This window comes from Ammodytes marinus (assembly GCF_949987685.1).
Source record: "Ammodytes marinus genome assembly, chromosome: 13".
NCBI lineage: Eukaryota > Metazoa > Chordata > Actinopteri > Uranoscopiformes > Ammodytidae > Ammodytes > Ammodytes marinus.
In genome coordinates, this window is record NC_137217.1 from 6068660 (window position 1) to 6094005 (window position 25346).

The 25346-nt window shown below is 41.0% G+C and overlaps 1 protein-coding gene across 1 annotated transcript in view; it reads right to left on the reverse strand.

Annotated features, from left to right (window-relative positions):
* Nucleotides 1-25346, reverse strand: part of cep192 (centrosomal protein 192) — a 62445-nt gene that overhangs the window by 21321 nt on the left and 15778 nt on the right. The window contains exons 22-43 of the mRNA XM_080039434.1: nt 17506-17617; nt 17086-17242; nt 14821-15481; nt 14150-14323; nt 13648-13796; nt 12838-13068; nt 12195-12320; nt 11307-11447; nt 11022-11085; nt 10560-10699; nt 10040-10132; nt 9636-9754; nt 8930-9127; nt 8410-8500; nt 7422-7601; nt 6582-6842; nt 4727-4848; nt 4010-4119; nt 3690-3852; nt 2578-2668; nt 2345-2423; nt 2049-2172 (exon numbers count right to left, since the gene is read on the reverse strand). Coding sequence (XP_079895560.1) covers nt 2049-2172; nt 2345-2423; nt 2578-2668; nt 3690-3852; nt 4010-4119; nt 4727-4848; nt 6582-6842; nt 7422-7601; nt 8410-8500; nt 8930-9127; nt 9636-9754; nt 10040-10132; nt 10560-10699; nt 11022-11085; nt 11307-11447; nt 12195-12320; nt 12838-13068; nt 13648-13796; nt 14150-14323; nt 14821-15481; nt 17086-17242; nt 17506-17617 — 3586 coding nt within the window. The remainder of the gene's footprint in view (nt 1-2048; nt 2173-2344; nt 2424-2577; nt 2669-3689; nt 3853-4009; nt 4120-4726; nt 4849-6581; nt 6843-7421; nt 7602-8409; nt 8501-8929; nt 9128-9635; nt 9755-10039; nt 10133-10559; nt 10700-11021; nt 11086-11306; nt 11448-12194; nt 12321-12837; nt 13069-13647; nt 13797-14149; nt 14324-14820; nt 15482-17085; nt 17243-17505; nt 17618-25346) is intronic.

The following is a 25346-nucleotide window of genomic DNA, read 5'->3' on the forward strand; positions in this document are numbered from 1 at the left end:
TAGCAATATAGTGAATCTACTATGACACACATCTTGGATGTAATTATTCATACATGTAAATGATTTGTGTATGTGTAACACAACAATTAAACAAGAAAAATAAACAGAAAGACATCCGGCAAGCATATAACCCATAAACTCAGCAAAAGCCGCATTTCCACCAAAACTAGCAGGAGTAAATTCAAACCAGGAAATGACCCTCGCCCCAGAGGTTCCTGAATCTTTACAAAGTCCTACCCCCCAAGCAGGATCTTTTTCTGGGGTAATCATAGTTCCAGGAACTACAGTTTAGACCCTAGTTCCTGCGGTGGAAAGACGCATAGTTCCTGCAAAGGTTCCTTGTTGTGGGATCTAGTTCCTGTGGTGGAAATGCAGCTTATACAATCATATGAAAAAGTTTGGGAACCCCTCTCAGCCGGCATTATAATTGACTCTGCTTTCACAAAAAAAAATATAAAAGTGGTATGTCTTTAATTTACCAGGAACAGCTAAGTACTGGGATGTTTTCCAAACAAAGATTTTTTGAAAAGCAGTATTTGGTTGTATGAAATAAAATAAAATGTGAAAAACTGGCTGTGCAAAAATATGGGAACCCTTGTGGTTTTGTTGATTTTAATGCCTGTAACAGCATGTAAAACTGATGATTTTAAACACAAAGTTGGTTGGATTATGTTGTTAAGCCTTGAACCTCATAGAATTGTCTGTTTAATCATGAGAAAATGTATTTTAGGTGCCTAAATGCAAGTTGCACTTCTCTTTGACTCTCTGCTGAAGTGAGACAGAATGGGATCATCAAAACAGCTCCCAAAAGATCTTAAAAACAAAGATTATTCATTGTCATGGTTTAGGGGAAGGCTACAAGAAGCTTTCCCAAAGGTTTCAATTGTCAATTTCTACTGTAAGGAACGTTGTCAGGGAATGGAAAGACACAGGCACAGTTGCAGTTAAACCCAGGTCTAGCAGACCAAGAAAAGTACAAGAGCGGCATATGCGGCGGATTGTGAGAATGGTTGCACACAACCCAAAGATCACCTCCAAAGACCTGCAAGAACATCTGGCTGCAGATTGTGTATCTGTACATGGTTCTACAATTCAGTGCAATTTGCACCAAATCATCTGTATGGCCGGGTGATGAGAAGGAAGCCCTTTCTGCGCCCACGCCACAGATACAGTTGCATGGAGTATGCAAAAGCTCATTTAGACAAGCCAGCTTCATATTGGAAGAAAATGCTTTGGACTGATGAGACAAAAATTAAGTTATTTGGTCTTTATAAAAAGCAGATGTTTTGGTGCAAATTGCGCTGAATTGTTGAACGATGTACAGATGCACCATCTGCAGCCATATGTTCTTGCAGGCCTTTGGAGGTGATCTGTGGGTTGTGTGCAACCATTCTCACAATCCTCCACCTATGCCGCTCCTGTTTTTTTCTTGGTCTGCCATGCCTGGGTTTAACTGCCACTATGCCTGTGTCCTTCCATTTCCTGACAACGTTCCCTACAGTCGAAATTGACAATTGAAACCTTTGGGAAAGCTTCTTGTAGCCTTCCCCTAAACCATGACAATGAACAATCTTTGTTTTTCAGATCTTTTGGGAGCTGTTTTGATGATCCCATTCTGTCTCACTTCAGCAGAGAGTCAAAGAGAAGTGCAACTTGCATTTAGGCACCTAAAATACATTTTCTCATGATTAAACAGACAATTATATGAGGTTCAAGGCTTAACAACATAATCCAACCAACTTTGTGTTTAAAGTCATCAGTTTTACATGCTGTTACAGGCATTAAAATCAACAAAACCACAAGGGTACCCATATTTTTGCACAGCCAGTTTTTCACATTTTATTTTATTTCATACAACCAAATACTGCTTTTCAAAAAATCTTTGTTTGGAAAACATCCCAGTACTTAACTGTTCCTGGTAAATTAAAGACATACCACTTTTATATTTTTTTTGTGAAAGCAGAGTCAATTATAATGCCGGCTGAGAGGGGTTCCCAAACTTTTTCATATGACTGTATATTTCATGTAATGAAAGCCAGTGTTCTTACTGAGGCTCGATCACTCCATGCTGAGGCGTGATGGTGAGGCAGTGGGCGGGCCAGGACAAATCAAAGCTCAGTTCTCTGGATGTATTGTTCCGGATCTGAACCTGACTGGTGGAGGCTGTACCATCTAAAAACAACAACAACAACAACATGTGGATTGATGGCTACTTATGTCAGATTACATCACAGAGTCATTCGTATGGTTTGGAGGTGATTGCTTTACCAACCATACTCAACTCAAAGCTAAGGGGACGATAGCTCACCTAATAATAAGCTTTTGAAATCTGTACTCTACTCACTGATGGTGGGAGCTGAGAGGACAAGCTGTTCTGGATGGATGGTCCACGCCTCAGAATGCCTGTGTATTGGCTCTGAAGCCTGAAAAGAGAGGGGTGACATTGTGCATTGAAAAAATGAATACTTATGTATGTCAAATGCAGTGAAAGAATTGTTTACATCTCATCCAGTTGAAACAGTACCAACGTCATCAACAGGAGAAGAGACAGAAGTCCAATAGAAAGGCTTAATGTACCTTTAAGGAGGGCTCTGTCACTCTCAGAGTTGGACCTTGGGGACCTTTGACTGGCAGCACATCAAGAAACACATTGCTATTTGGCAAACCACTGAAAAAAAAACACAACAGCATTAGAGAACTATTCATTTTGTTCAGTTACAGAAAGCATTATAGTTACAAAGTAAAGGGCTCTAAACTATAGTTCCCGGAACCTTTCTTACCCCAAAAAAAAGATCCATTTCTGTCTAGTCAAATCTTCAACGCCTTAATCACATCACATAACTTTTGAATCATTTAAACCTTTGAAAGTGGGCGTTATGTTATTAGGGTCCAACCGAAAGTCATGCTAAAATGATTTTATTGTACATTCAACTTTCATCACAGTGCTGTATTTGAAAGATATACTGTATGAGGAAATATATTTCATATATTTTTCAAATCAGTGGGATACATGTACGACCTAAATGCATTATAATATTAATAATTTATGACATTAAATAATGTATATTGTACATCTGTGTTTGTGTTGAATGTATCTGTTGTGTTGTATTGCATTAAAGGTCACATATTATGCTAAATGCACTTTTTAAATGTGTTCTAACATATCCATGGGTCCACGGTGTGCCTAGAGGCTGCCAAAATATTTAAAAAAATAACAATCTCTCCTTTTCTCACTCTCCCCCTTTCTGAAACCCCCACCCCTCCCCCCCAATATACTCCAGTCAGAATTCTCCTCGTTTCTGACCTCACAAACTGGAAAGCCAGAAGCTTCCACTGTGCAGCCCACACCCCTATTTCTTATTGGTCCACGGCCCCGACAGACAGAGGGCGAGGCGTATCTGGCTTCGCTTCCGGACAGGGGGCGGGGGGAGCTCAAAGATTGTATATTTACGAGGGGAGCTGCAGCTCTTTTAAAAAAATAGGCCATTGTGAGATTAGCTGAACATCAGCATAGTACAATAAATTATCTGAAAGTTTTTTTCAGCAAACAATTAAAGAAAAACGTATTAGGGACCACTAAGACCATATAATATGGTGTATAATAGTACCGAAAAGTGTATAATATGGGAGCTTTAAGATAAACCAGGTCCTAGTGTTTATCCGCGTGATGGAAATATGTGTGACATTACCTGTCGGCCTCTGAATCATGTCTGACAGAGGGCAGCAGCAGCTCAGAGTGGTCGCCCTGCTCACAGTCTGCACTCTTCACACTCCCCAGCACCGACACCACTGTCTTACTCATGTTCCCATAGAAGATGTGAGCCTCATTGGGCCGTTGGGGCAGGTCGTAGGCTGCAGAACAGGCAAAAATCACTAGTTAGAGCTACGAAAGTCGATATATATATATTTTTTTTGTTGAATTTGTTTTTCAAATTCAATTTCAGTCAACTAATCAGCAATAGAGTAGCAGAATTTCCATTTGAAGAAACATTGTAATAAAACATCTTACTCTCTGTAACATGTTCTTCACCCAGGAACTTCTCACTGAAGTCAATGTTTCTCAGCAGACTGTTGTCAGACAGAGCCTTCCGCGCAGCATCTGGTTTGCTCTGAAGCAATCTGGAAGAAACAAAACACAGACACAAAAACAGCTCATCTTACAAAAGGCACAACTCTCTGAACTTGAATCTATAAAGGCTGTCAACACTTTTAATGATTGAGAAACAATGTGTGGGTGTTTGAGACTATAGTTCAGCACACAAATGTAGGCTAGGAGCATATAGGCAGGAGCAAATTACTGCTTTGTGCTTATTAACAAAGCTGCCTATGAACAATATATATATTTTCAAAATGTGCAAATAAACTAAAGAAATTATAATTGTATTGTATAGTCTCAATTTCTTTGTTTTGTTCTTACTGATTACACACTGCTGTATGGCTGTGCATACTGCATACTGTTTTCTTTACACAGCAGTTTACTAAATTTACATTTGCCATTACTGAACAAAATAGTGCTTTCATGCTAGGCAAAGTGACACAGATATCCGGAGAGATTCCAATAATTTATTATTTTAACACAGGAAATTCAGAGCTTTGTATTAAACCTTTACCGAGGATAATTCAGATGTATTTGCCATCTAACCACCACTAACTCCCATACCTGCAAATAGTTCTACTTTATTATCAAAACAACAAATAGACTAAACTAAGTGTTGGAAGCTCTCACCTCCTATACTGTTGCCTGGAGACCTCATCTCCACAAAACAGACAAACGGTAGCCAGCAGGGCATTGGCGGACTGGCATATGGTCTGTTCCCTTTGGGTGGATTTCATTAACACAGTGATCACCTAAAAACACACATAAACATTAGAAATAACATCATACTGCAGCATATACAATACAGGGACCAACAGGAATGAGCATTTAACTAAAACATTTAACCCATTGATGACGGCTGCTGCGCGATGTCACATTGTCTTTCCTGCCTGATGCTGCGTGACGCAGCATTGTTACTTTATCTAATTTTCATGGCGTGCACAACATAGAATGCACCGTCACTGGTTCAAATACACATGAGGTGGGTTATGTTGATTTTTTAAGACCACGTGACCACCCAAAAGTTGTGTGGTTTGCCGAAAATCACGCCAATCAAAAAACTTAAAAATAAATAAATAGAAAATAATAATAAAAAAAATACGCCAGCAGTGTCGGCGACAGTGTATTACAGAACAGTTAGTGGCGTTCGGAGCGCAGAATCTAGGTCTACTATAGGCTACTGACGAAAATCACACAACACATTGCATATATTTAATAACAATATTTATGAATTTAGGCTATATTTTGCTGCTCCAACTCAAATTCAGCCCAGCCAGGCGATAGTTAAGTTTCAGTTTCGTTTTCATCTCCGTGGTATACAGCCGTTTGGACCAGCTGATCGGCTCCCGACAGCGGGAGTCAGTCTGCGTTCCAGTTGTACTGGGAAGTCGGATTTATGGTGCCAGTGATAACTGAACTAAATAATAAAATAAAGCGATCTTCTCCTTCCTATATCTATCTATCTTTATCCCTCCACTGCACACTCAGTCACTACTATCCATGCTAAAAGGAAGCAGGATTATAACCTCATTTAGCACATTATTTTTAAATATTTTATATTATTTATTCTTTTTTTTTCTCCCCCATCTAATTTTGACGATTTTTAGAAAAATGTGTTGGTTTGTAAGCGCTAAGGGAGCATGTTTAAATAAAACCTGTGAAGCTTAACTTTTAAATGTATTTTATTTCATGTTTCTATGTGCTACGCAGGCTTAGATATTAAGGTTTTGGTAGACTTGACAATTCGTACTATTTTTTCAGAAAACCCTCAGGCATTAAGGACATGCATCCTAGATTGCAATAATCATCAATGGGTTAATTAAAAAGAGAACCACAAACTATGAGAATTAAGAAAATCAAGGGTAGTCAAGACATTTCTTTTCCTTAAAAAAGGTACACTATATGGGGGCGCCTTTAGCTCAGTTGGTAAGGCGTCCCCTCCATGGGCCTCGGCCAGCAGCGGACCCGGGTTCGATTCCAGCCCGCGGTCATCCTCTGCATGTCACTCCCCTCTCTGCCCCATTTCAACTCTGTCTCTACACTATCAATAAAGCATAAAAATGCCAAAAAATATCTTAAAAAAAAAAAAAAGTGCACTATGCAGTTTCAAATGAGGGGGAATCGTTTACATTTGCAGAGCCGTCAGGTAGTTTACAAAGCATATTTGCTCTACGATTAAATCTTAGTATTGAATTAATCGTAAATTAAAACTAAATATTTTGGAAGGCACCTGGAACCAAACGTAGGTCTAGTTAACAAAACTTTGGGCCCTGATGATGTAAACAACAACAGTGAAACAGCAACTTTAAAAAGGTAGCTTTCTAACGTCAAACGGTGTTTCAGGGATTACATTTTGCTTTAAAGACAGTTTGTTTTACAGATATGTGAATATACCTGTAGAAAATGTCCACTTCTTTGACACACCTCGAAATGACATGACAAAGTGCACCTCTAACTAGAGCGCGTAGGGAATCCAGTCTCCTACCTCTTGCGTCCTTTCCTTTAAGACAAACTGTGACGGGGCGAGGCTGATGACAGACGGTTCCATCACTGATCTGGTCTGTACATCGGAGAAGGCCACAGCTTTAATGTAAGCGGCCCTGGAGCCTGTGTTCCTCACACACAGACACACTTTGCTGACTCTGCCCACAGCGATGTTGTTTAGCGTAGCCACATAGCCGTCTGCCTGCTTCCTCTGGTCCTCCAGGATGATGTTACTGGTCCCACCATAGCCCGACAGTGGAATCTAAAGGATGGGGAAAATATGACAACCAAATAAAAAAAACATAGCCACTGTTATAGCCCTGGCCCCATTCAATTTTAAGAGTTTTTTTTTTAAACTACAAAAGAAAATTACCAAACAAACATCAATGTCCCTATAAGGAATACAGTGCCAAACCTAGCTTTAACCAAACTAAACCTTTTTAAATAAGGTTCCTCTTGAACAAACAAAAAACTTAAAAATTAATATTGTGATTATTGAAGTGCAATGCTGCTAACCTTCACCAAGCTTCACCTATAAAAGGTTCCTCTATCCTGTGTCATAGAGCCTAGAGAGAGCCATGGACTGCCATATTTACCCAGGCGTAGTTGAAGGGAAAATGTAGTTTTGCAATTTTCATTTTTGAACATTGTCCTAACAAATTACTTCAAATTTTGAAGGTACATCGATTCATCGCCCAGCCCCAGCCCCCGTCTTTTCACAGAAAATATTAAAACATGGATAAGGAAGGAAAGATAGGGGAACAGGATATAGTAATACAGAGTGATAACACAGGGAAGGAAGCCTCAGAGCAAGGCAGCAGTAAAACTGTCCCATCCTCACAGTGAATTTGACCCCTGGCTGTGAAGGGCGGACTCCAGACTGCTTGATCTCCAGCTTGGCCAGCATGCAGGCCACTCTGGTGGGGGCAAAGAGCAGGTGGACCGTCACATCTTCTCTGGGACGGATGGACAGCTCCCCATGGCGCGTCAGACGCTCCTCAACACTGAACATGCTCTGGAGCTGAGGGACAAACAACTTGATGTCACGTCACATTTCAACAGTATAGACATTCATTAAGAGATTGATGAAATCATCTGTTATGGGTTTATAACATTTATGGGTTTTTTAGATGTAAAATTACAGAATGTCAGGTGTAAGGGTCACGAGATTAGAACCCTTAAGGTAGAATTCCATGGCTTATGTGTGAAGTCTGATACGTTGTAAGTGATGTAACTTGAGACAGTAGGACTGAAGACGCAAAAGGTTGAAAATGAAAACCAATCTGGATGTGTGGATTTGGAAAGGCAGGTTATCAGACCTCTGCACCACACTCATCTCTGCTTCTAATAGCATGAGAGATAAGATTTTCAGAGAGAGTTGCATTGTGGATAATGGTGGTGCCAAGATTTTTAACAAAGAAAGGTGCATAGATTTAAAAAAGGCAATGTCTTATACCGCATGTATGATTATTGTTACTGCTTTGTAACAGTCCATCATGGGTGAACCAATGTTATTGAAGCGCGGTTCTAAAATCGGTGGAGTACACCTTTAATGCCAAATTAATGTATTCAACTGAAGCATAATCTCTCCGTTTTTTTATTCATGCTACCAAAATAGTTTTTTCTTTTTTTTTCCAAATCACATTTTTCCCCCAGAACAAACACTTGCAGTGGAATGTTGATGAACAAACACAAAGCAATGAGGAAATAAAAGAAAGCAGGTGAGTCCAAGCAGGATGTCAACACACTAAGACAGGATGTGAGGATACTCTGTTAAACAAATCATCTATTTTTTTTTCACATTCAGTTTTGTATGTAATGCTATCTACCTGGAAACAGTCCTGGTCTTGACCACGGATAAGCAGCCGTAGCTGCTGTGGCGTGCTGGTCGAGTTGTTCCTTAGAACCAGCTTCTGTTGGCTAAAGAAAACAATGGCAGCTGTTGGTTATGTGATAACAGTCACTGTCCAGGAATTCTGTGTCAAACTTAATCTCAAAAGATAGGTGAAATGGCATAGTCGAAATAGGATCCCTTAATGCCTCCATCTCATGCAGGCTTTGGTTTTCTTACTGTCATCTGTGCTTTGCCCCCCCCCCCCCCTCAATGAGTGTAAATAAATTGTGTATTACATTGAAATAGCTTCTGAGGAAAAAGCTCTCCCTGCAGACACACTCTGTCCCTTCTCATGCATGACATTATACAAGCTTTAATAGAATAAAAAGGTGGAACACTGGGCCTTGGTGTTTTTATTGATTAGGTTCCAATGAATAATTGATACCTATAAAATGTTTTTTCTCTGTGACCAAGTAACTGTGAAATGAATGAAAAAATTGGAAAAAGTTGCTTACACAGCTCGTCCCAGAGTGACCCCTCCCCAGGCTACGAACTGTTTGTTAGAGAGGATTGGTGGAACATCGCCGGCCGCACCGGGACACTGGACAGCAGCGAAGGGAACGCTAGCTTTCCCACAATCCTTTGGGGCAACCTCTCCTTTCAGGGTGACCTCATACTGAGGACCTGATGGCAGCACTAAGATGGTGAGGAGGCTGCAAACACAACAAGCACAGCCAGGTTCATCCACAGAAGACAGTTGAGATTCCCACTGAACATACAGCGCCGGAAAAAATGAAGAGACCAGTCTGTATTTTTCCTCCATCTTCATCTCTGCATTACTTAATGGAAATGCTCTTGACAATGACAATATTTTTGGGGCGAATTTGGTAGAAATGTTGTCTGTGGTTTGTAGAATAAATTCAAAATGTTCATTCTACTCAAACATAAAACTATAAATAGTAAAACGAGAGACAATGAACATTTGGAATGGTCTCTTCATTTTTTTTCCAGAGCTGTATAACATATTTGAGGATATACAGATGACAGTCTTTTTGCTAATTCTTGCATATTTAACCCATGTATGATCATAAGTTTTATTAATTTGCACTGTCCCCTTCTTAAACTAACTGAATTGAATTCAACTGTGGTTTCTCATTGAAATAATATGGTTACAGGACAAAAACCAACAGCACATCAAAAGCAAATGGAAGTTTGCTTTACCTTTCTCGATATCTCTTGCTGCCGTGTGCTTTGAAAGTGACTGTGATGCTTTGCTCCTCTCCCACACTCAGGGACAGCTCTTCAGGCGCCACGGAGAAGTTGTCCTCAGCGTCACTGCGCTATACACAGGAATTATGGAAGAGAGGAAGGGAGGAGAAGAGGGCAAAAGAAAGAACAGAACAGCAAAGGAAGAAAGAGGTGGATTACAGAAATGGGGTAAGGTGAGGCAAAGTGCGAGCAAGATAAGTAAAAAAAAGTGGAGAAAACCAGAACAAGAGTAAAAAAATATCAAATTAATTCCTCTTGTGTGTGACACAGTCAGAGCCCCAAAATGTCACAGTGACTTAGCCAACCCCCCCCCCCCCCCCCCAGCTAATAAGAAAAGTAAAAAAGCTCAGAATTACCTTGAGTTTCAGCTGCACATCAATGTTTCCTGCATTCTTTAATGGCAGCATCTGTTGAGTGGATTTACCCAGCGGAGCAGACAGGCTCACAGTCTAGACAGAGGAAGCACACAAAGCTGCTGAGTGCCACGCATAAAAAGGTCAAGAAAAGTTCAAGGCATAAAACCTGATGAGAAAAAAGCCAGTTTCATGCCACATTTTATCAAATAAAACTTAATCCATTCATGATTCATCTAGCTATTTACTTTCTCAGTTTTTTTTTATATTACATAATATGAAACTAAGTCTGATTCTAATCTGCAGATTGATAACAATATAAGTCAATGAATGAGATCTTTAATTATCAAATCATTCTCTTTATGTATACCTTGTGCTGGTATAATGATTTGCAATTACATTTGATTGCAAGGCAAGCTGCTCTATCTCAATGCTATGTAGACTTGTTACAAGACATATTGCAATGAAGGCGTTTACACAGTGTATGCTATCACCCGTGAACTAAAAGGGTGAGTTTAGGTACCTGCAGGTCTTTAGGAGCATGGACCCTGGCTGTTCCAGACCTGGCCCTGAGGGGAATACTGGTGATCACATGACCTGCTCCAGGAGAGTCCACCTCGATGTCTACCCGGGCACTGTACTCATCAGCCAGACCAAGCTCTCCTGACATACACAACCACTGAGTGTTAGGATCACAGAAAAATGACTGAGGTTTGTTCTGTGATTTTTTAATGTAATATGTTTAGATTATTAAAAAGGTGCTACGAGGAACTTTTAAATATTTCTGAAAAACAGTCTAATTTTTCCTCTCATAAATCATCATAAACTGGGGTAGTAAAAGCACTACCGCTTTGTCCAAAGGGGACGCAAGAATGAACAAAAATTGAAAGTTCCTCGGAGCACCTTTAACATATGAAATAGTCAGCATATCCCAACAATTCAAATCTCTAAAGTGCTCTTTAAGTATTCGATCTAGGTTGATTACCTGATGACTCTGTGTACTTCTGAGGGGCTCTGAAGTGGACCCAGACAATGAAGCTCTGTGGATTCTGAAACAAAGAAGGGAACAATGTGACTAATAAAACCAGCTTAATTGCTCAATAGGTGGGAGAAATTGATTAAAAAAAAATTTATTTTAATTAATTTTGGCGAGTACCACAATTAACTCAGCAAGCTGTGCAGAAACTATAAAAACACAAACAGGCAGCATGAAAAATGATTAAGTGGCAGAGAAGCTGCAAATGGCTGTTATGACGTTGTCAGGTCTAACCTCCCCGTAGCTGGCATGCATCACGTGATTCATCACGGAGGGAGCCGACACCGGGGTCATGTGTCCAGCCTGCTGTGTTGTCTCAGACGTCATGGCGACAGGATGCTTGGAGAAGGTGAAGCATCGCCAAGCTGTAGCGTTCTGGAGAAATTAAATGTAAAACAACTCAGATAATATTTATTATGCTCACTATGTGTCAAAATACAGAAAATAAGACTTTTAAAATAACTGAATGTTTGTTTAATATAACTATAACTACCACCTGGCAGTTAAATGAGTCCGTGAGGCATACCATTGCAGAACGGGAAATGTACAGTGGTGGCTTTAAAAGAAGGTAAAGCCCCTAAAAAGCTTCAATATGGTATAGGGGTGTGAACGTTAAAAAATGTCTAAACGGTTACACAACAGAATTATTTTCATGTACAGTGAACCGTGACGTCGTTGTCCTTTGCTAAATTAGACAAAAATCCCCCCAATGCATTCTTAAAATATTGCGCTCACACGAATTGTTGTTACAGTGACCTGACCTTTGATATCTACAATAAGCAGTTCATCCTCGAGTCCAAGTGTGAGGTTGTGCCAAATGTAAAGAAAATCCCTCAAATGGTTTGTTTGAGATATTGTGTTTGTAAATATGTTCCGTCTGTAAGTTGTGTGTAGAAATGTACCATGTTGGGGCGCCCTTAGCTCAGTTGGTAGGGCGTCCCCCCCGCCCCCGGGACGGGCCCAGCAGCAGACCCGGGTTCGATTCCCGCCCGCGGTCGTTCTCTGCATGTCACTCCCCTCTCTGCCCCATTTCACCTCTGTCTCTTCAAAACTATCAATAAAGCATGAAAAATGCCAAAAAATATCTTAGAAGAGAGAAAGAAATGTACTATGTAGACTCACAGCGCTGATGACCAGACGGATGGGCACCGTGGCATGGGTCCTGTTAAACACTTTGAGAGGAAGGGATTTGACACCGCCTGCTGAAAGGTCTCCAAAATCCAGACAGCCAGATTTGCTCACTTCAACCTGAGAAACAGAGTTAATTTCAGTTCCTGTTTTAGGTAATATGGAACAAGATTAAAGGAATACTTCACCCATACGGAACCGGCGTTCTATCATTGTATAATCGCTATTATAATATAATGAATGAGGTTTTTCTTCCTTCAGTCTTCCCTTGGCCCAGCTGTCCTGTGATTCCTAACGCTAAATTCTCCCATGTGTGATGTCACGCATGGAAAAATGTAGTGTTAGACAGTGAGACCATAAAACACTCTTTCTGCCTTTTCTCAGGCTAGGATGAACCGTTTCCTAAAATGTTTGCACATTTATACTACGTAGGATCTCAGAGTTCAATACACCTTCCTATTTCCACCGGTGAAGTAGGTCTTTAAGTTCATTCAAGGTTCAGGGGGACATTATCTGAGAAACCGTCTCTCTTAATAAATCATAACCACTCAAGTGTTTTACTTTGCCATATTTCTAATGTTAGGAGGTTATTTTTGGTTAGGAGGAGTGTGAGCTTTGAACTGGAGGCCCTCCTCACCTCTAGTGCAGGATTCTCTGCTATGGCGACCAGCACCACTCTCTTAGCAAAGATCCCGGCCCCGGCAGCCACCTGGTTCTCAGCCGACGCAGGCCAGGAGCAGACACTGAGGACACACTGGTAGACCCCAGCCTGAGGAGGGATGAACAACATCTTCTGCTCCTCCGTACTCTTTGGTCCAATGATGGTCTTGTTCTTCACCATCAGCCACTGGTACGGCAAGCTGTCCACCTAAAAAGGGCGTGGCATCAAAGAGAAAATAAATGAACTAATGCAATTCCTTTTAATACTTAAGGATCCGAGGGAAGCCTGGTGTTGTGCTTTAGCCAGACATTTAATAGGGTTTGATCAATCAGTTGTCCAACAACTACAACAGCAACAAACTATAATTGGCCCCTTGCTTGACATTTCCCCTGCATTCCAATACCCATACTTCCCTACTATTTAGTAGGGACCTCTGAAAATAATCGGCATCAGCTCTCAAATCCATATCGGTCGGGCCCTACTATTTAGTATGCCAGAAAATGATTTAGGATGTCCCAATACAAGCAAGTCAATTGTAGTATGCTGAAAATACATAAATGCCCCCACTAACTCCAATAGCATTTTGGAGTATTCGTCTTTATCATTGACATTTGATACAATGAAAATAAATCTCCCTTATCTTCTCTCCTGTGGCACTTAAACTCTTTTGTACTTTAGTATGTAGTGTGGTAAAAATGTGATTTGGAACGCAGGGTTTGACTTTTTTTCATTTTCTCTGTAGTTTGATACTGTATGAAATAAGTCAGTGCTGTGCTCCCCACTCACCCTCTCTCCATCAATGGCCAGGCTGCTGACAGTGATTGAGACCTGCTGCCACCTCTCAGAGGGGTTAAACAGGCTGAGGGAGGTCTGGGAGGCGATGCCCACACAGCAGGCGTGAGGGAAGCGCACTTCCTCTGGCACCACCACTTGGCCTGGGGGATGACAAGTGGATTGAGTAAGAGCTGATACAGGGTAATGCTGCCTCTCCATGGACAATAAGAGCTAAGTCATGTATTCTATTGCAAGTGAAGACACTAGAATTTACTGCAGCAATTAAACAGTCAGAGTTAAATTGTCTTTTTGCATTTTACGACTTTAAGTGGGGAAATGATTATCCCTCTCTTATCTGACAGGATATGATTGGTTGAGGAATGAAGAAGGGCATAAACAAAACACGATGTAATAATGGTCTAATCTCACTGCAGTTAAAAAGCATTTCTCAGCACAGTCTATTCCAATGGCTAAGGTAAGAGTACTGTCATATAAACAGCAAGAGCACAGCTACCTCGGGGTTCCTCTAGTCCACCTGTCCCCAGTGGCTCTGGCCCGTATTGACTGAAGGCTTTCCCCATCATGCCCATGTCCTGCTGGCTCTGATGAGGTCTAGAGAGGTGATGGGACCCAGCAGGACCTGATGTGCTGTGGACATGTCTCACTGTCAGATCACTGTTAGGTATGCCTGAACAACAAAACAAAAAGTAGATTCCACAAGTTTAGCCATCATGTTGCATCATTGCTTGTTTGACCATATTCTTCTGTTTCTGCTTTGTCAGACATAGCTCAGCACTGTCCTCCATTGGCACTCTTCCACATCCTAGTACTGGCTCTACTCTACTTTTTCGGCTTTACCGCTATGTAAAAGTACCCGGTACCTACTGCTGCAGTGTTTGAGCTTGTTGTCCCTCCATTAACTTGGAAAAATACATATATCAATAAGACAGCCATATACGATACAGCATGTTTCTCTGAGTGGTATAGGACCGACTGTTACTTAATCCAAAAACAAAATGTGACAATATTGGCCCAGATGAAGGCAGAGTAGAAAACGCGTTACTATAATGACTACCATCTTAAAATGGAAAACGACTTCCAGAAAATGACAGAATACTAAAGGCCAGTAGAGAAGAGTAGAGACCATGAAATGGAATAGTGCCTTCTGTAAGAGAAAAGACATGCCTGTAGTGGACACAGTGTAGAGACCAGTGCCTGTTGGTCCCACGTGATAAGCGGCTTCAGGTCCCAGGTACTGCTGAGCCAGCTGGGGGTTGAAGAGAGAGCGCCCCGCCAGGAGGGACTGCATGTCTCCTTGCTGGGGCATGTCCATCAGCCCAGCACACTGGGGCTTAAAGCTGGGGATGGGCACATAGTGAAGGGCCTCTGCCGAGTAGGACGGAGGCATGCCGTACACTGAGGATGACACAGAGCTAGCTCCCCACGGCTGGGAGCTGTGAGGAGCTGCAGCGCTGCCACTATGCTGAATGTTCACATTACTGCAGTAAGCAGAGTCCACTTTAGTCAGCTGTTTGACATTGGACTCAGTGAGGTGATGTTGGTTCCTGTAACTCCCAGTGAGATCTCCGGTCCTGTCTCCAGAGCAGTGGTAGTTACATGCACTGTGGCTGCGTGTACAGCTCAGGGCAGAGCCACTACGGGGGGGCTCCGGGCTTTTACTCTGCTGTGCAGGTAGCGCGTCCAGGCTTTGAGAATGCCGCGGTTGCATCTGCTGCAGGTTTTTTGGCGGGCCGAGAATATCCAGGTTAGTCTGGCCATCTTGGTCCACGGGGGGAGTTGGACTGAATCTGACGATGGTAGTGCTTAGGGACATGGTGTGGTTATTCTGTGGAGGGGAAAAGAAGCCCATACAATTAATACACACTTGATTACACATGAATAAAAGGTGAAGTTCTGGAGAATGCTTGCTGTGAAAACCACTTTGTCAAAATCAGTCAATATCTCCTCATGATCCGCTACCTGTCCATTGTGTGTGTGCTAGAAAAATAAATTCAATGTCTTATGGCGCTTTTCCACCACATGGTATCAGCTCAACTCGACTCAACTCGCATTTTTGGCGTTTCCACCGCAATTTCATGGTACCTGGTAGCGGCTGCTTTTTTGGTATCGCCTCGCTCTAGGTTCCAAGCGAGCTGAGCCGATGCTAAAAGGTGACGTCGGCAGACGGCTGGCCACTGATTGGCCAGAGACTATTGTCTGGCCAATCAGTGGCCGGCCGTCTGCCGACGCTTCTGATTGGCCAGAGAATACCGGCTTCATTCTGTTGTTTATTCTCCCCAACTCTCCGGGACTTTTGGGTGTATTTACGCCGCGTGCAGCCTACTCTGGCTCTCTTTCATTTGATTTGCATCACAGATCCGATTTTTTTTTCCATATAGTCGCTAAGCTCACCCAGTGTTGGTTGTTGGGGAAGTTACTTTTAACATACGAGAGGAGACATGTAGGGCAGCTAGCAGCTAGGCTAAATAGAATAGTAGCCAGCTGGAACAGACATGATAGCGAGCGATTACATTACAAGCCTCGGACTGAACTGATTACCTCAATAAAATATTCAGGCTGAGACACGGCTTGCATTTGAAAACACGTATCCTGAAACGAGCACTAAACAGTCAACTTTATCATGTCCGTGTTTACGTGCATAGGGATGTATGTGACACATCCCTACAGCTGACTGTGTGGCAGAGTCACACATCGGGATACCAACCATCCCTTTTAATGGCCCGTAGCAATATTCTTCTACTTCTTTTAGCAAACAGATACAAGGGGGGTATTTCTTAAACATTTTTCATTCGTGTTTTTGGCGGTTGGTTCAGTTAATAGTGCAACAACTGCTCGTAATTTCTGCTTTGCTACTTGGCTCCGGAGTAGGCTTTCAGCCCCTTACGACAACCCCGCCCACGTTCAGGAGGTACTATTTGCGGTGGAAAACGACCCGTGCTGCTACCAAACCAAGTTGAACTGAGTCAAGTTCAGTCGAGTCGAGCTACATGTGCGGTGGAAAAGCGCCATAAGGCATGTTGCGAGTAACAGTGGGCCTGCTTAGCTATATACCCTTGTTTTAAATACCAGTTTAGAGAACCTAGGCTATGTATTAACACAGGAGTTGTTTTCAGTGCACACACACAGTACAGACAGGTAGCGGATGGTGAGGTAATATTCAAAAAGTGATTTTGACTAAAAGCGTTGTGCAGAATCGCTTGCTCCACCTTGAATACATCACTATAACCATGTACTCTTCAAATACAATGGCCATAATGCTGTTAAACTTGCAGGCCTAACATTATCAAAGTGCAGCATTGGAAAATTCGACAATATTGTCCCCCATGATTGTGAGCTGGCTATGCAACATTCATCTCATGCAATAATAAAATGAAACTTCCATTTGGGTTGCATCCCAGGTTAGGTCTAGTTGACTGTATGCTAGCGTACCTTTTGCCTCTCAGGAGTAGGTATGACAGTGCTATCGTTCATTGAGATGTATGTGAGCCTGCTGATGCTAGGGCTGGAGCAGGGAGACCGAGGGGACAGCTCAAGAGCTGCACGCCTGTCTGTCACACTTCCACTGGACGACTCAGGTGACGCCATACTGGGAAATCAAGAGAACATGGAAACAAAGTCATGAATGAAACATGCCTCGAAATACGAATGTCCTGCGTTTGCAGTGAGATTGGATCAGCTGAATGACAGCAAAAATAAACGATACCACAGTAGACAACATAGCGTTTTAGAAAAATGTTGTGGTGAATATTTGATCAAATTAAACTAAATATGAAGCTACGAAAAGATAACTACTTAATAATGACTCATATTCAAGGCTCTTCATTTACAGAGACCATGTGTGATACATACCAATCAATTGGAATGGAGGTCTGACTTGGAGAGGAGTGAGTAAGAGGGGAGGTGGATGGTCTGAAGTTACGAGTCTCCTCAGCACAGGGCTCAGGGAAACCCTCCGGCAGCTCTGAAAAGCAAAGTCATGGTTAACATGCACAGTTCATCATGTCCCCTCCAATAGGCTCATTTGGGCAAGACTGTCTAATCATACATTATGTTGGCTGACTACTGATCTCTTAAAAAGGTGGAGTCAGCCATTTCTTTAAAACAAATCAGTAAACATCTCCTCACAATCTGCTACCTGACTGTACTGTGTGTGTGCACTGAAAAAACAATCCAGTGTTAATACTAGAGGTGGGCATAGATTAATTTTTTTAATCTAGATTAATCTAGATTAATTTTGAAATTAATCTAGATTAATCTAGATTAAAATGGCTCATTTGAATTCATTCATAATATGTGTGTGCTCCCTAAATAATGACTCAAAGTAAGTCTTTGAGAACGTGTTTCTCAAGCCAGGTGGCGCATCAGACCAGGGGCTCATCTCCTGTTTCCAACATGCATCACAAACTGCTTGAGGAAGCTGTTCTACTATGATAATTGGTGATGAAAATAAATAATGTTCAACAAGATGTACTTGTGTTTACAAACTGTTTATTCAGTTAAACATGAACTTTGAACTGTAGGCCATAAGAGGTAACGATGAATTGTTTAGGGCTGCAACTAACGATTATTTCAATAATCGATTAATCGGTCGATTATTTTTTCGATTAATCGATGAATCGGATAAAAAAAATAAACATTTGTAAATGCTGCATCTTTATTCAAAAACTGAACATTACTTCAAATTCACAGTGCACACTGAAGTGTCAAAACACCAGGTTATTGCTCCAACGTCCCGGAACTATTAAAAGTAATATTAAATGATAAAAAATTAATAATAAACTTAACTGGGATAACACAAAAAAAAACATACAATGTATGATATACATTTATACAGTATAAGGGATGTCCATGGTAAACCAGTCAACCGATAATATTTTTAACCGGTAAATACTAACGGTTAAAAAAATTAAATCATCTTAATTTCTCTCAGATGACAGGAGAGTTAATTTGTATTGATATTGATACCATTTTCAAGACTCCTTAACGATCCAAGTCTTTATTGATATCAAAATTGATAATTTTCTATTATTTTGTTGAAATAGAACTTGTATTATTGCTTTAATTGCTGATATGATCATAGCTCTAGATAGGACATTAAACAGGTCATAATTCCATTCCATCTTTACTATCTATTTTATCTTGCTGGGAAAACAAGTTTCGCCAAAATCTCAAATTTCTTTTTTTTTGTGTTGCATTTGAACACATCAATCATATTACTGAGCCGGCCTGAACACATCACAGTTGACATGTTTGCTACTTTTTTTAAGCTAACTAGCTTTATATCCTTCCGATTTTAACATGGATTTAAAATCTGGATCACTATTTTTAACTGACGGGACTTTCTACACCGTTCGGTTGTATGATTACTGCCGCTGCATTGAATGACTGTTGATGCGCCGATGCCGATTCTCCGAGCACGTCTGCACACCGTCTGCAGCAGCAGCTGACAGAGTTTTTTTGGACTAGACGGATACTGAGTTGATGGAGTTTTTTTTAACCCAAAGAAAGCAAAGGTACAACACTTTTATATAGGCCTGCAGTCCAGTGTTAGATATGACCAAAATACAAGCTGTGGCCGCTCACACTATAGCTTTCCCGCACGTGAAGCGAGCCTTCACGTGCGGAAGGGGGTTCACCCTGACGGCGAACAGCATCTCCCCTGAGCCGAACAGGAGGTGGAATTAAGAGATTAACGGCGATATTTTTTTTATCGCCCGATAAGAGTCTGGCGTTAACGCAGCCGTTAACGCCGTTATCGGCCCACCACTAGTTAGTACACAGCCTAGGCTCTGTAAACAGGCATGTTTCTATCAACGACAAGTCCCCTTTGTTTGTATACCCTGGTGTACATACAGTTGTGTTCAAAATAATAGCAGTGTGTTTAAAAAAGTGAGGCAAGATCAAAATCCTTATCATAGCTTTTATTTCCAAACACGCAAATGCATTGGGGACATTGCACATTCTATTCCAAATCCAAATATGAAGAAACATTTGTCAAATGTTTCTTCATCTTCATCTTACATGTACCGTGGCTTGAATTCAGTGTTTGGGGGTCGTCTGACAAACTGTCTGCGGCCCCTATTCAAGTTAGGTACACTTTGAAGACAGTGAAGCATGGTGGCCCAGACATCATGTTATGGGGATGTAGGGCCCTATGATTTCCGCGATAACGAAAACACGGACGGAATCACGGAATCGGGCAATTAAAACGGAATCTACTGTTTAACACGGAATGTCACGGAATTCGCCATTATTTTGGTGAAATTCAATTTCCAAGGCAAAGGGAAACAACACGGTTGAAATTAAAGCAGAACTAGGGAGGAATTTTGGTTTTTGCGACATCTAAAGACCAAACTACTGCCGTGAAAAGTAAAGCCTGGCTGCAGGATCGCTAATGTAACACACAGCGCCAAACCCCTTTCACAAATCTGTCTATTCAATGTTTACTTATGAATGTATCCATGTACGTAACTCTGACATGTACATAGCTTAATTTATTGTTAATAATATGGTCTGTTTATAAATTCGGCATATGATTTAAAGCATCTAAAAGCACGTAATCATGTTAAACGTTTACTGTTTTTAAGTTATTAATGCCACTCGCTCCCGCAGATACACAGCACAGGGAGGTCTTATATTCAGCCATTGCTAAAGGGAGTGTTGTATTATGGAACGGCCGCTGTGGTACGAAATTCCAGTCTCAACAATGTTTCCTACACGCAATTATAACTCTAGCGTCTACAGCCCGTTGTTTTCATGTAGTGTAACTTGTGTAATGTGTTACATTATTCAGCTGTTGCCGTGATGTCGGCTAACGCTGATGCTAATGATAACTAGCTCTCCGTCGCACAATAGACTGTAGGTTGGTGTTGCAGCCAGCTGTTAGGTGAAGCGCTGTCCCACAGGTGAAAGCCATGGACCTATAAAGCCTGTCCAATATTCACTCTAGTCCAGCTTCTTGAAAAGTTTATAAGGACTTTATTATTTATGTAAAAATAATATTTAATGTTTCACTTGAAGCACAAAATGAATGGCTTTATTTTCTGTTATAGCCTATACCCAACAAATTTGTTTTTTCGTTTTTTTTAAGCACAAAAAACAGTGCAATGTTGTGATGTATTTTAAATTTAGCCTGATATCTGATTAAATTGTTAGAATATTATTTGTTAGCTATAATTAGACACTCGTTCTGATGACGAAATGAGTGTTAATTGTAAAAAAACGGAAGTCATGAGATTAAAACGGAAAAAACGGAATTTGTGAAAAAATAAAACGGAATTTGGAAAAAAATAAAACGGATTTCATAGGGCCCTATGTTTCTCATACTATGGTGTCGGGTATATTCATCGCATACCATGGATCATGGATCAGTTTGGTTACATTAGAATACTTGAAGAGGTCATGTTGCCTTATGCTGAAGAGGAAATGCCCTTGAAATGGGTGTTCCAACAAGTCAACGACCCCAAACACACCAGTAAGCGAACAAGATCTTGGTTCCAGACCAACAATATTAACGTTATGGAGTGGCCAGCCCAATCCCTGGACCTTAATCCAATAGAAAACCTATGTGGTGACATCAAAAATGCTTTTTTTGAAGCAAAACCAAGAAATGCAGAGGAATTGTTGAATGTAGTCCAATCGTCCTGGGCTGAAACACCTGTTCACAGGTGCCATAAATTGGTCGACTCCATGCAACACAGATGTGAAGCAGTTCTCAGAAACAGAGGTTATACAACTAAATATTAGTTCAGTGATTCATAGGAAAGCTAAATCTTCATGCATTTTTCAGTTGATACAGTAAATGTTTGAGTTGTAAAGAAAAATGCTGACACTGCTATTTTTTTGAACAGTCTGATATTCCTTTTTCTTCACTTTCTGTAAAGATGAAGAAACATTTGACAAGTTTCTTCATATTTGGAGTTGGAATTGAATGTGCAATGTCCCCAATGCATTTGCGTGTTTGGAAATAAAAGCTATTATTAGGATTTTGATCTTTACTCAATTTTTTAAACACACTGCTATTATTTTGAACACAACTGTACAAGTTTACAGAGGCTATGCTGTGCATTATTAACACCAGATTATTTTTCAACGTGCACACAGGTGACTGATTTCAACAACAACAAAAAAAATCTTGACATTGTGGTGGCAGATTTTGCATATGATATATCTCTGGACTCAAATGTTGGAATACTTATTAATGCAATAGGAAACATTTGTTAGTATCTTGTATAGACTTATAAGTGTAATGAAATATATTGAATGTTGTTTAATTGTAAGCGTATCCAACAAACCACTCAGACGGGCCACACCTCTCCTATTGTACTATGCAGGGGTTGACACTAAGGTTTCAAATACACTTGCCCATAGGGCAAGTACAGGTAATGTTTTACTTGCCCGAATGTTGTGTTCACTTGCCCAAAAAAAAACAAAGAAAACTGTTAAACAATGATATATACAGTATAGGCTAATTGAATTATACATTTTAGCTTCTCTTATCTCTTAAATGCAAACACTGCTTACTAGTCTCATCCTGGCCACATAAAACAAACAACAATTCATATAAGCCTATATATCATGACATCACACTACACCAAGCGCTTGGTCCTGCTGCAGCATCGTGAAAGGGCCTCTTTTTGCCATGCACCTTGCCCAGGGGCTCAGAAAACTCAGTCTAGCTCAGAGTCAAGCTGAATGTTAGCTTCCACAGAAAAATTTTACTTATTTAAAACGGTCACATTGTGCCAAAAAGTGATCGTGTGCCATAAAATGATTAAAGTCCACCATGTTAAAGCTATGGCCCAGTTATACTGTAAGTAAGGAGGGGGATCATTCATTTCTATTCATATTGATACCATTATAAAGACTCCACAATCCAAATCTTTATCGATACCTTTCTATTATTTTGTTTAAAGAGAACTGGTATTATTGCTTTAATTGCTTATAAGATGAGCAGAGCTCAGGATAGGACTTTAAGCAGGTCATAATTCCATATTTAGGCCTACTATTTAGTTTATTGCTGGGAAAACAAGTTTTTTACCCAAACTGTAGGCTATTATTCAAGCTTCTTATTTCTTATTTCTTACATTTGAACACATCATGATGTCATTTTATTGACCTTTGCCTAATAATCATTTTACTGAGCCGACCTGAACACATCACATTTGAGCCGTTTGTGATTTTATTTTAGCTAACTAGTTCTTATCCTGCCGATTTTAATATGGATTTAAAAACTATCTGATTTTTTAACTGCGGGACTTGCTACAGTCTCTCGTTTGTTGATCACCGCTGCATTGAATGAATGATGAGACGGTGCGGAGCCCGTCTGCAGCGGCAGCGGCTCAGCAGACAAGAGTTTTTTTTTTTTTGGAGACGGAGCGGGTTGAAGGAGTTTCTTCAAGACAGTCGAAGGTAGAACACTTTTACAGTCCATGATGCGGTCCAGTGATGGAATAATACGCTGAAGTAGGCCTAATTAGATGAAGATGACCTGACTCGATATTTAAAATTATATAATGTGACCTAGCCTACTGGACTCCATAGCGGTATCGACAGTACTCGAGTTGTAAAAAAAAAATCAGGGGGGATGGTGGATTGGATTTAACATTTAGGGACAGATCATTTGTGCTGATGACAGCGCATGGGAGACCAACGGTGTACCCTTATGATTATTGTTTAAAACACAGATAGAGATAATTGTTATATCATATTCAGTGCTTGAAATGGGGTGGGGGGGTGCCAATACTCCCTTATTCACATAATAGTGCAAACAGTAAACCATTGTAATATTCTGAATCTTTAGTGAAGATGCAAAGATTAAACAGCCTCTCCATTCAGGTGCTGTGCTGATACAAATAGGCCTAATAGGTTGGCAATATTGTATGGGGGGTTTACCATCAGTTTAACAACCAGCCACCTTCTATGAAAAGCAGAAATATTTAATTTTCTAATTTTCCTAGGAAATAATAGATAATTATGATGACAGTATCTCTCAATTAATTAACTCTGCTGTCAGAAACACTGATATTAAGGAATGTTCCAGACAAAACTAGTAAAATTGCAAGAGGGAAAAATCTAATTTATGTAAAAGAAATAAAAAAATAAAACCTGTAGAACACAATGTGCAATCGACTTTGATTGTTCCTGTGTGAGAGATTTAATTCTTGCTGTTTTGTTTCTAAATGTTTCATGAATAAAAACAAAACGTTTTTATAAACATCGCCATTTAGTTTCTTTTTTTAATTTGCCCCTTGCATCAACCTGAAAACATTTACAGTAGCAGCCTGAGGCGATAGAAGAGAAGGCTTTGGGGGAGCGCTTGCTGAGGGGGAGAGAGTTGGACAGTGACCCCGATGTTGCAGTAGCAGCATCGTTGGAGGCGGAAGCAGCACTAGGCTTGTTTACAGGCTTAAATAAGCGATACGCTAAACAAAAAGTTGTGTAAATCGGTTTGAATAAAGTAGGAAGTGAATGAGCTTTTGCGCACAGCATTTACTATCCGAAAGAACAAATTAACGTGTGAGAAAAGTCGCCGAGTAGCCTACTAACTGCCTTTACAAAGGGGAGACTGCGCTCTGTGGACGTGATGATGGACGGTTGACCACAGGAAAGCAGGTGGTGATGCGATGGGTGATTTTGGAGGCGGGCTTTCGCCGTGCCCATCCAATCAGAAGCTTGGAATGGTAGTGGTATATTATATACACATTTTTTAATTGTCTGAAAAAATTTAAATAGCCTACATTTCCCCTGCCCTGGCAAGCGCCGGAATCGAGTGCGCAGAGTGGAGTGCTGGCAGCGTATGCGCCGGTGTTACTAAATGTTGAAATAGTGGTAATATGTCCACATTCATTGATAAAATAACAGGGGGGATGGGAAGGGGGGATGGCCGTTTTAGAAGGGGGATGGTTTTGCGATTTTTATTTCCAAGGGGGGATGCCATCCCCCCCCATCCCTCCTCAATTCGAGTACTGGGTATCGATAAGATCAAACGTTATTTATTTCTGGGTTTTGAATATAGCGGAACCAGGTCCGTAGGATAGAGCCGGCTTTCGGAACGTAGACAGCGAAACTGCGCGCACACAGGCTGTGTGTGTGTGAGAGAGAGAGATCGAGTGCGAAAGAGCGACCGTGATGCTGCTGGCTGCCGCGCGCAGCTGCTCAATTGCGAATATAGCCGATCTATTTTGTGTGAGTTAGCGGAAAAAAAATGTTTTGCAGACTGTAAAACACATGAATACATAAGCCTAGACTACAGACAAACCCTCTAAAATCCACTTGCCCGTCCGGGCAACCAAGAAGCAATCTCAACTTGCCCAAACATTATTTTCAGTTGCCCCGGGCAAGCGGGCAACCGTTAGTGTCAACCACTGCTATGCTCAGAACTCCCCCTGTGCCATCTTCAAACTGTCCCCCCCCACCATTCCCCCTCACATGACTGACCAAATGAGAGCATTGCAGTTATGGTGAACTGAAGCCATTGTTGTATCTCAACCTGTCTGCCTCTCTACCTGTCTCCCCAGTTTCAGACCAACCTGACCCCTCCCATGTTTTACAATAACAATGCATGTATATTAGAACTGTCTGCAAAACAGCCTGTCACTCACTAGCCCCTTTTACACAGAGATTGCGGCATATTGACGGAACAACATCACTCCAAAATGCCGGCTTTGCTTGCTTCTGTGTTATTTACA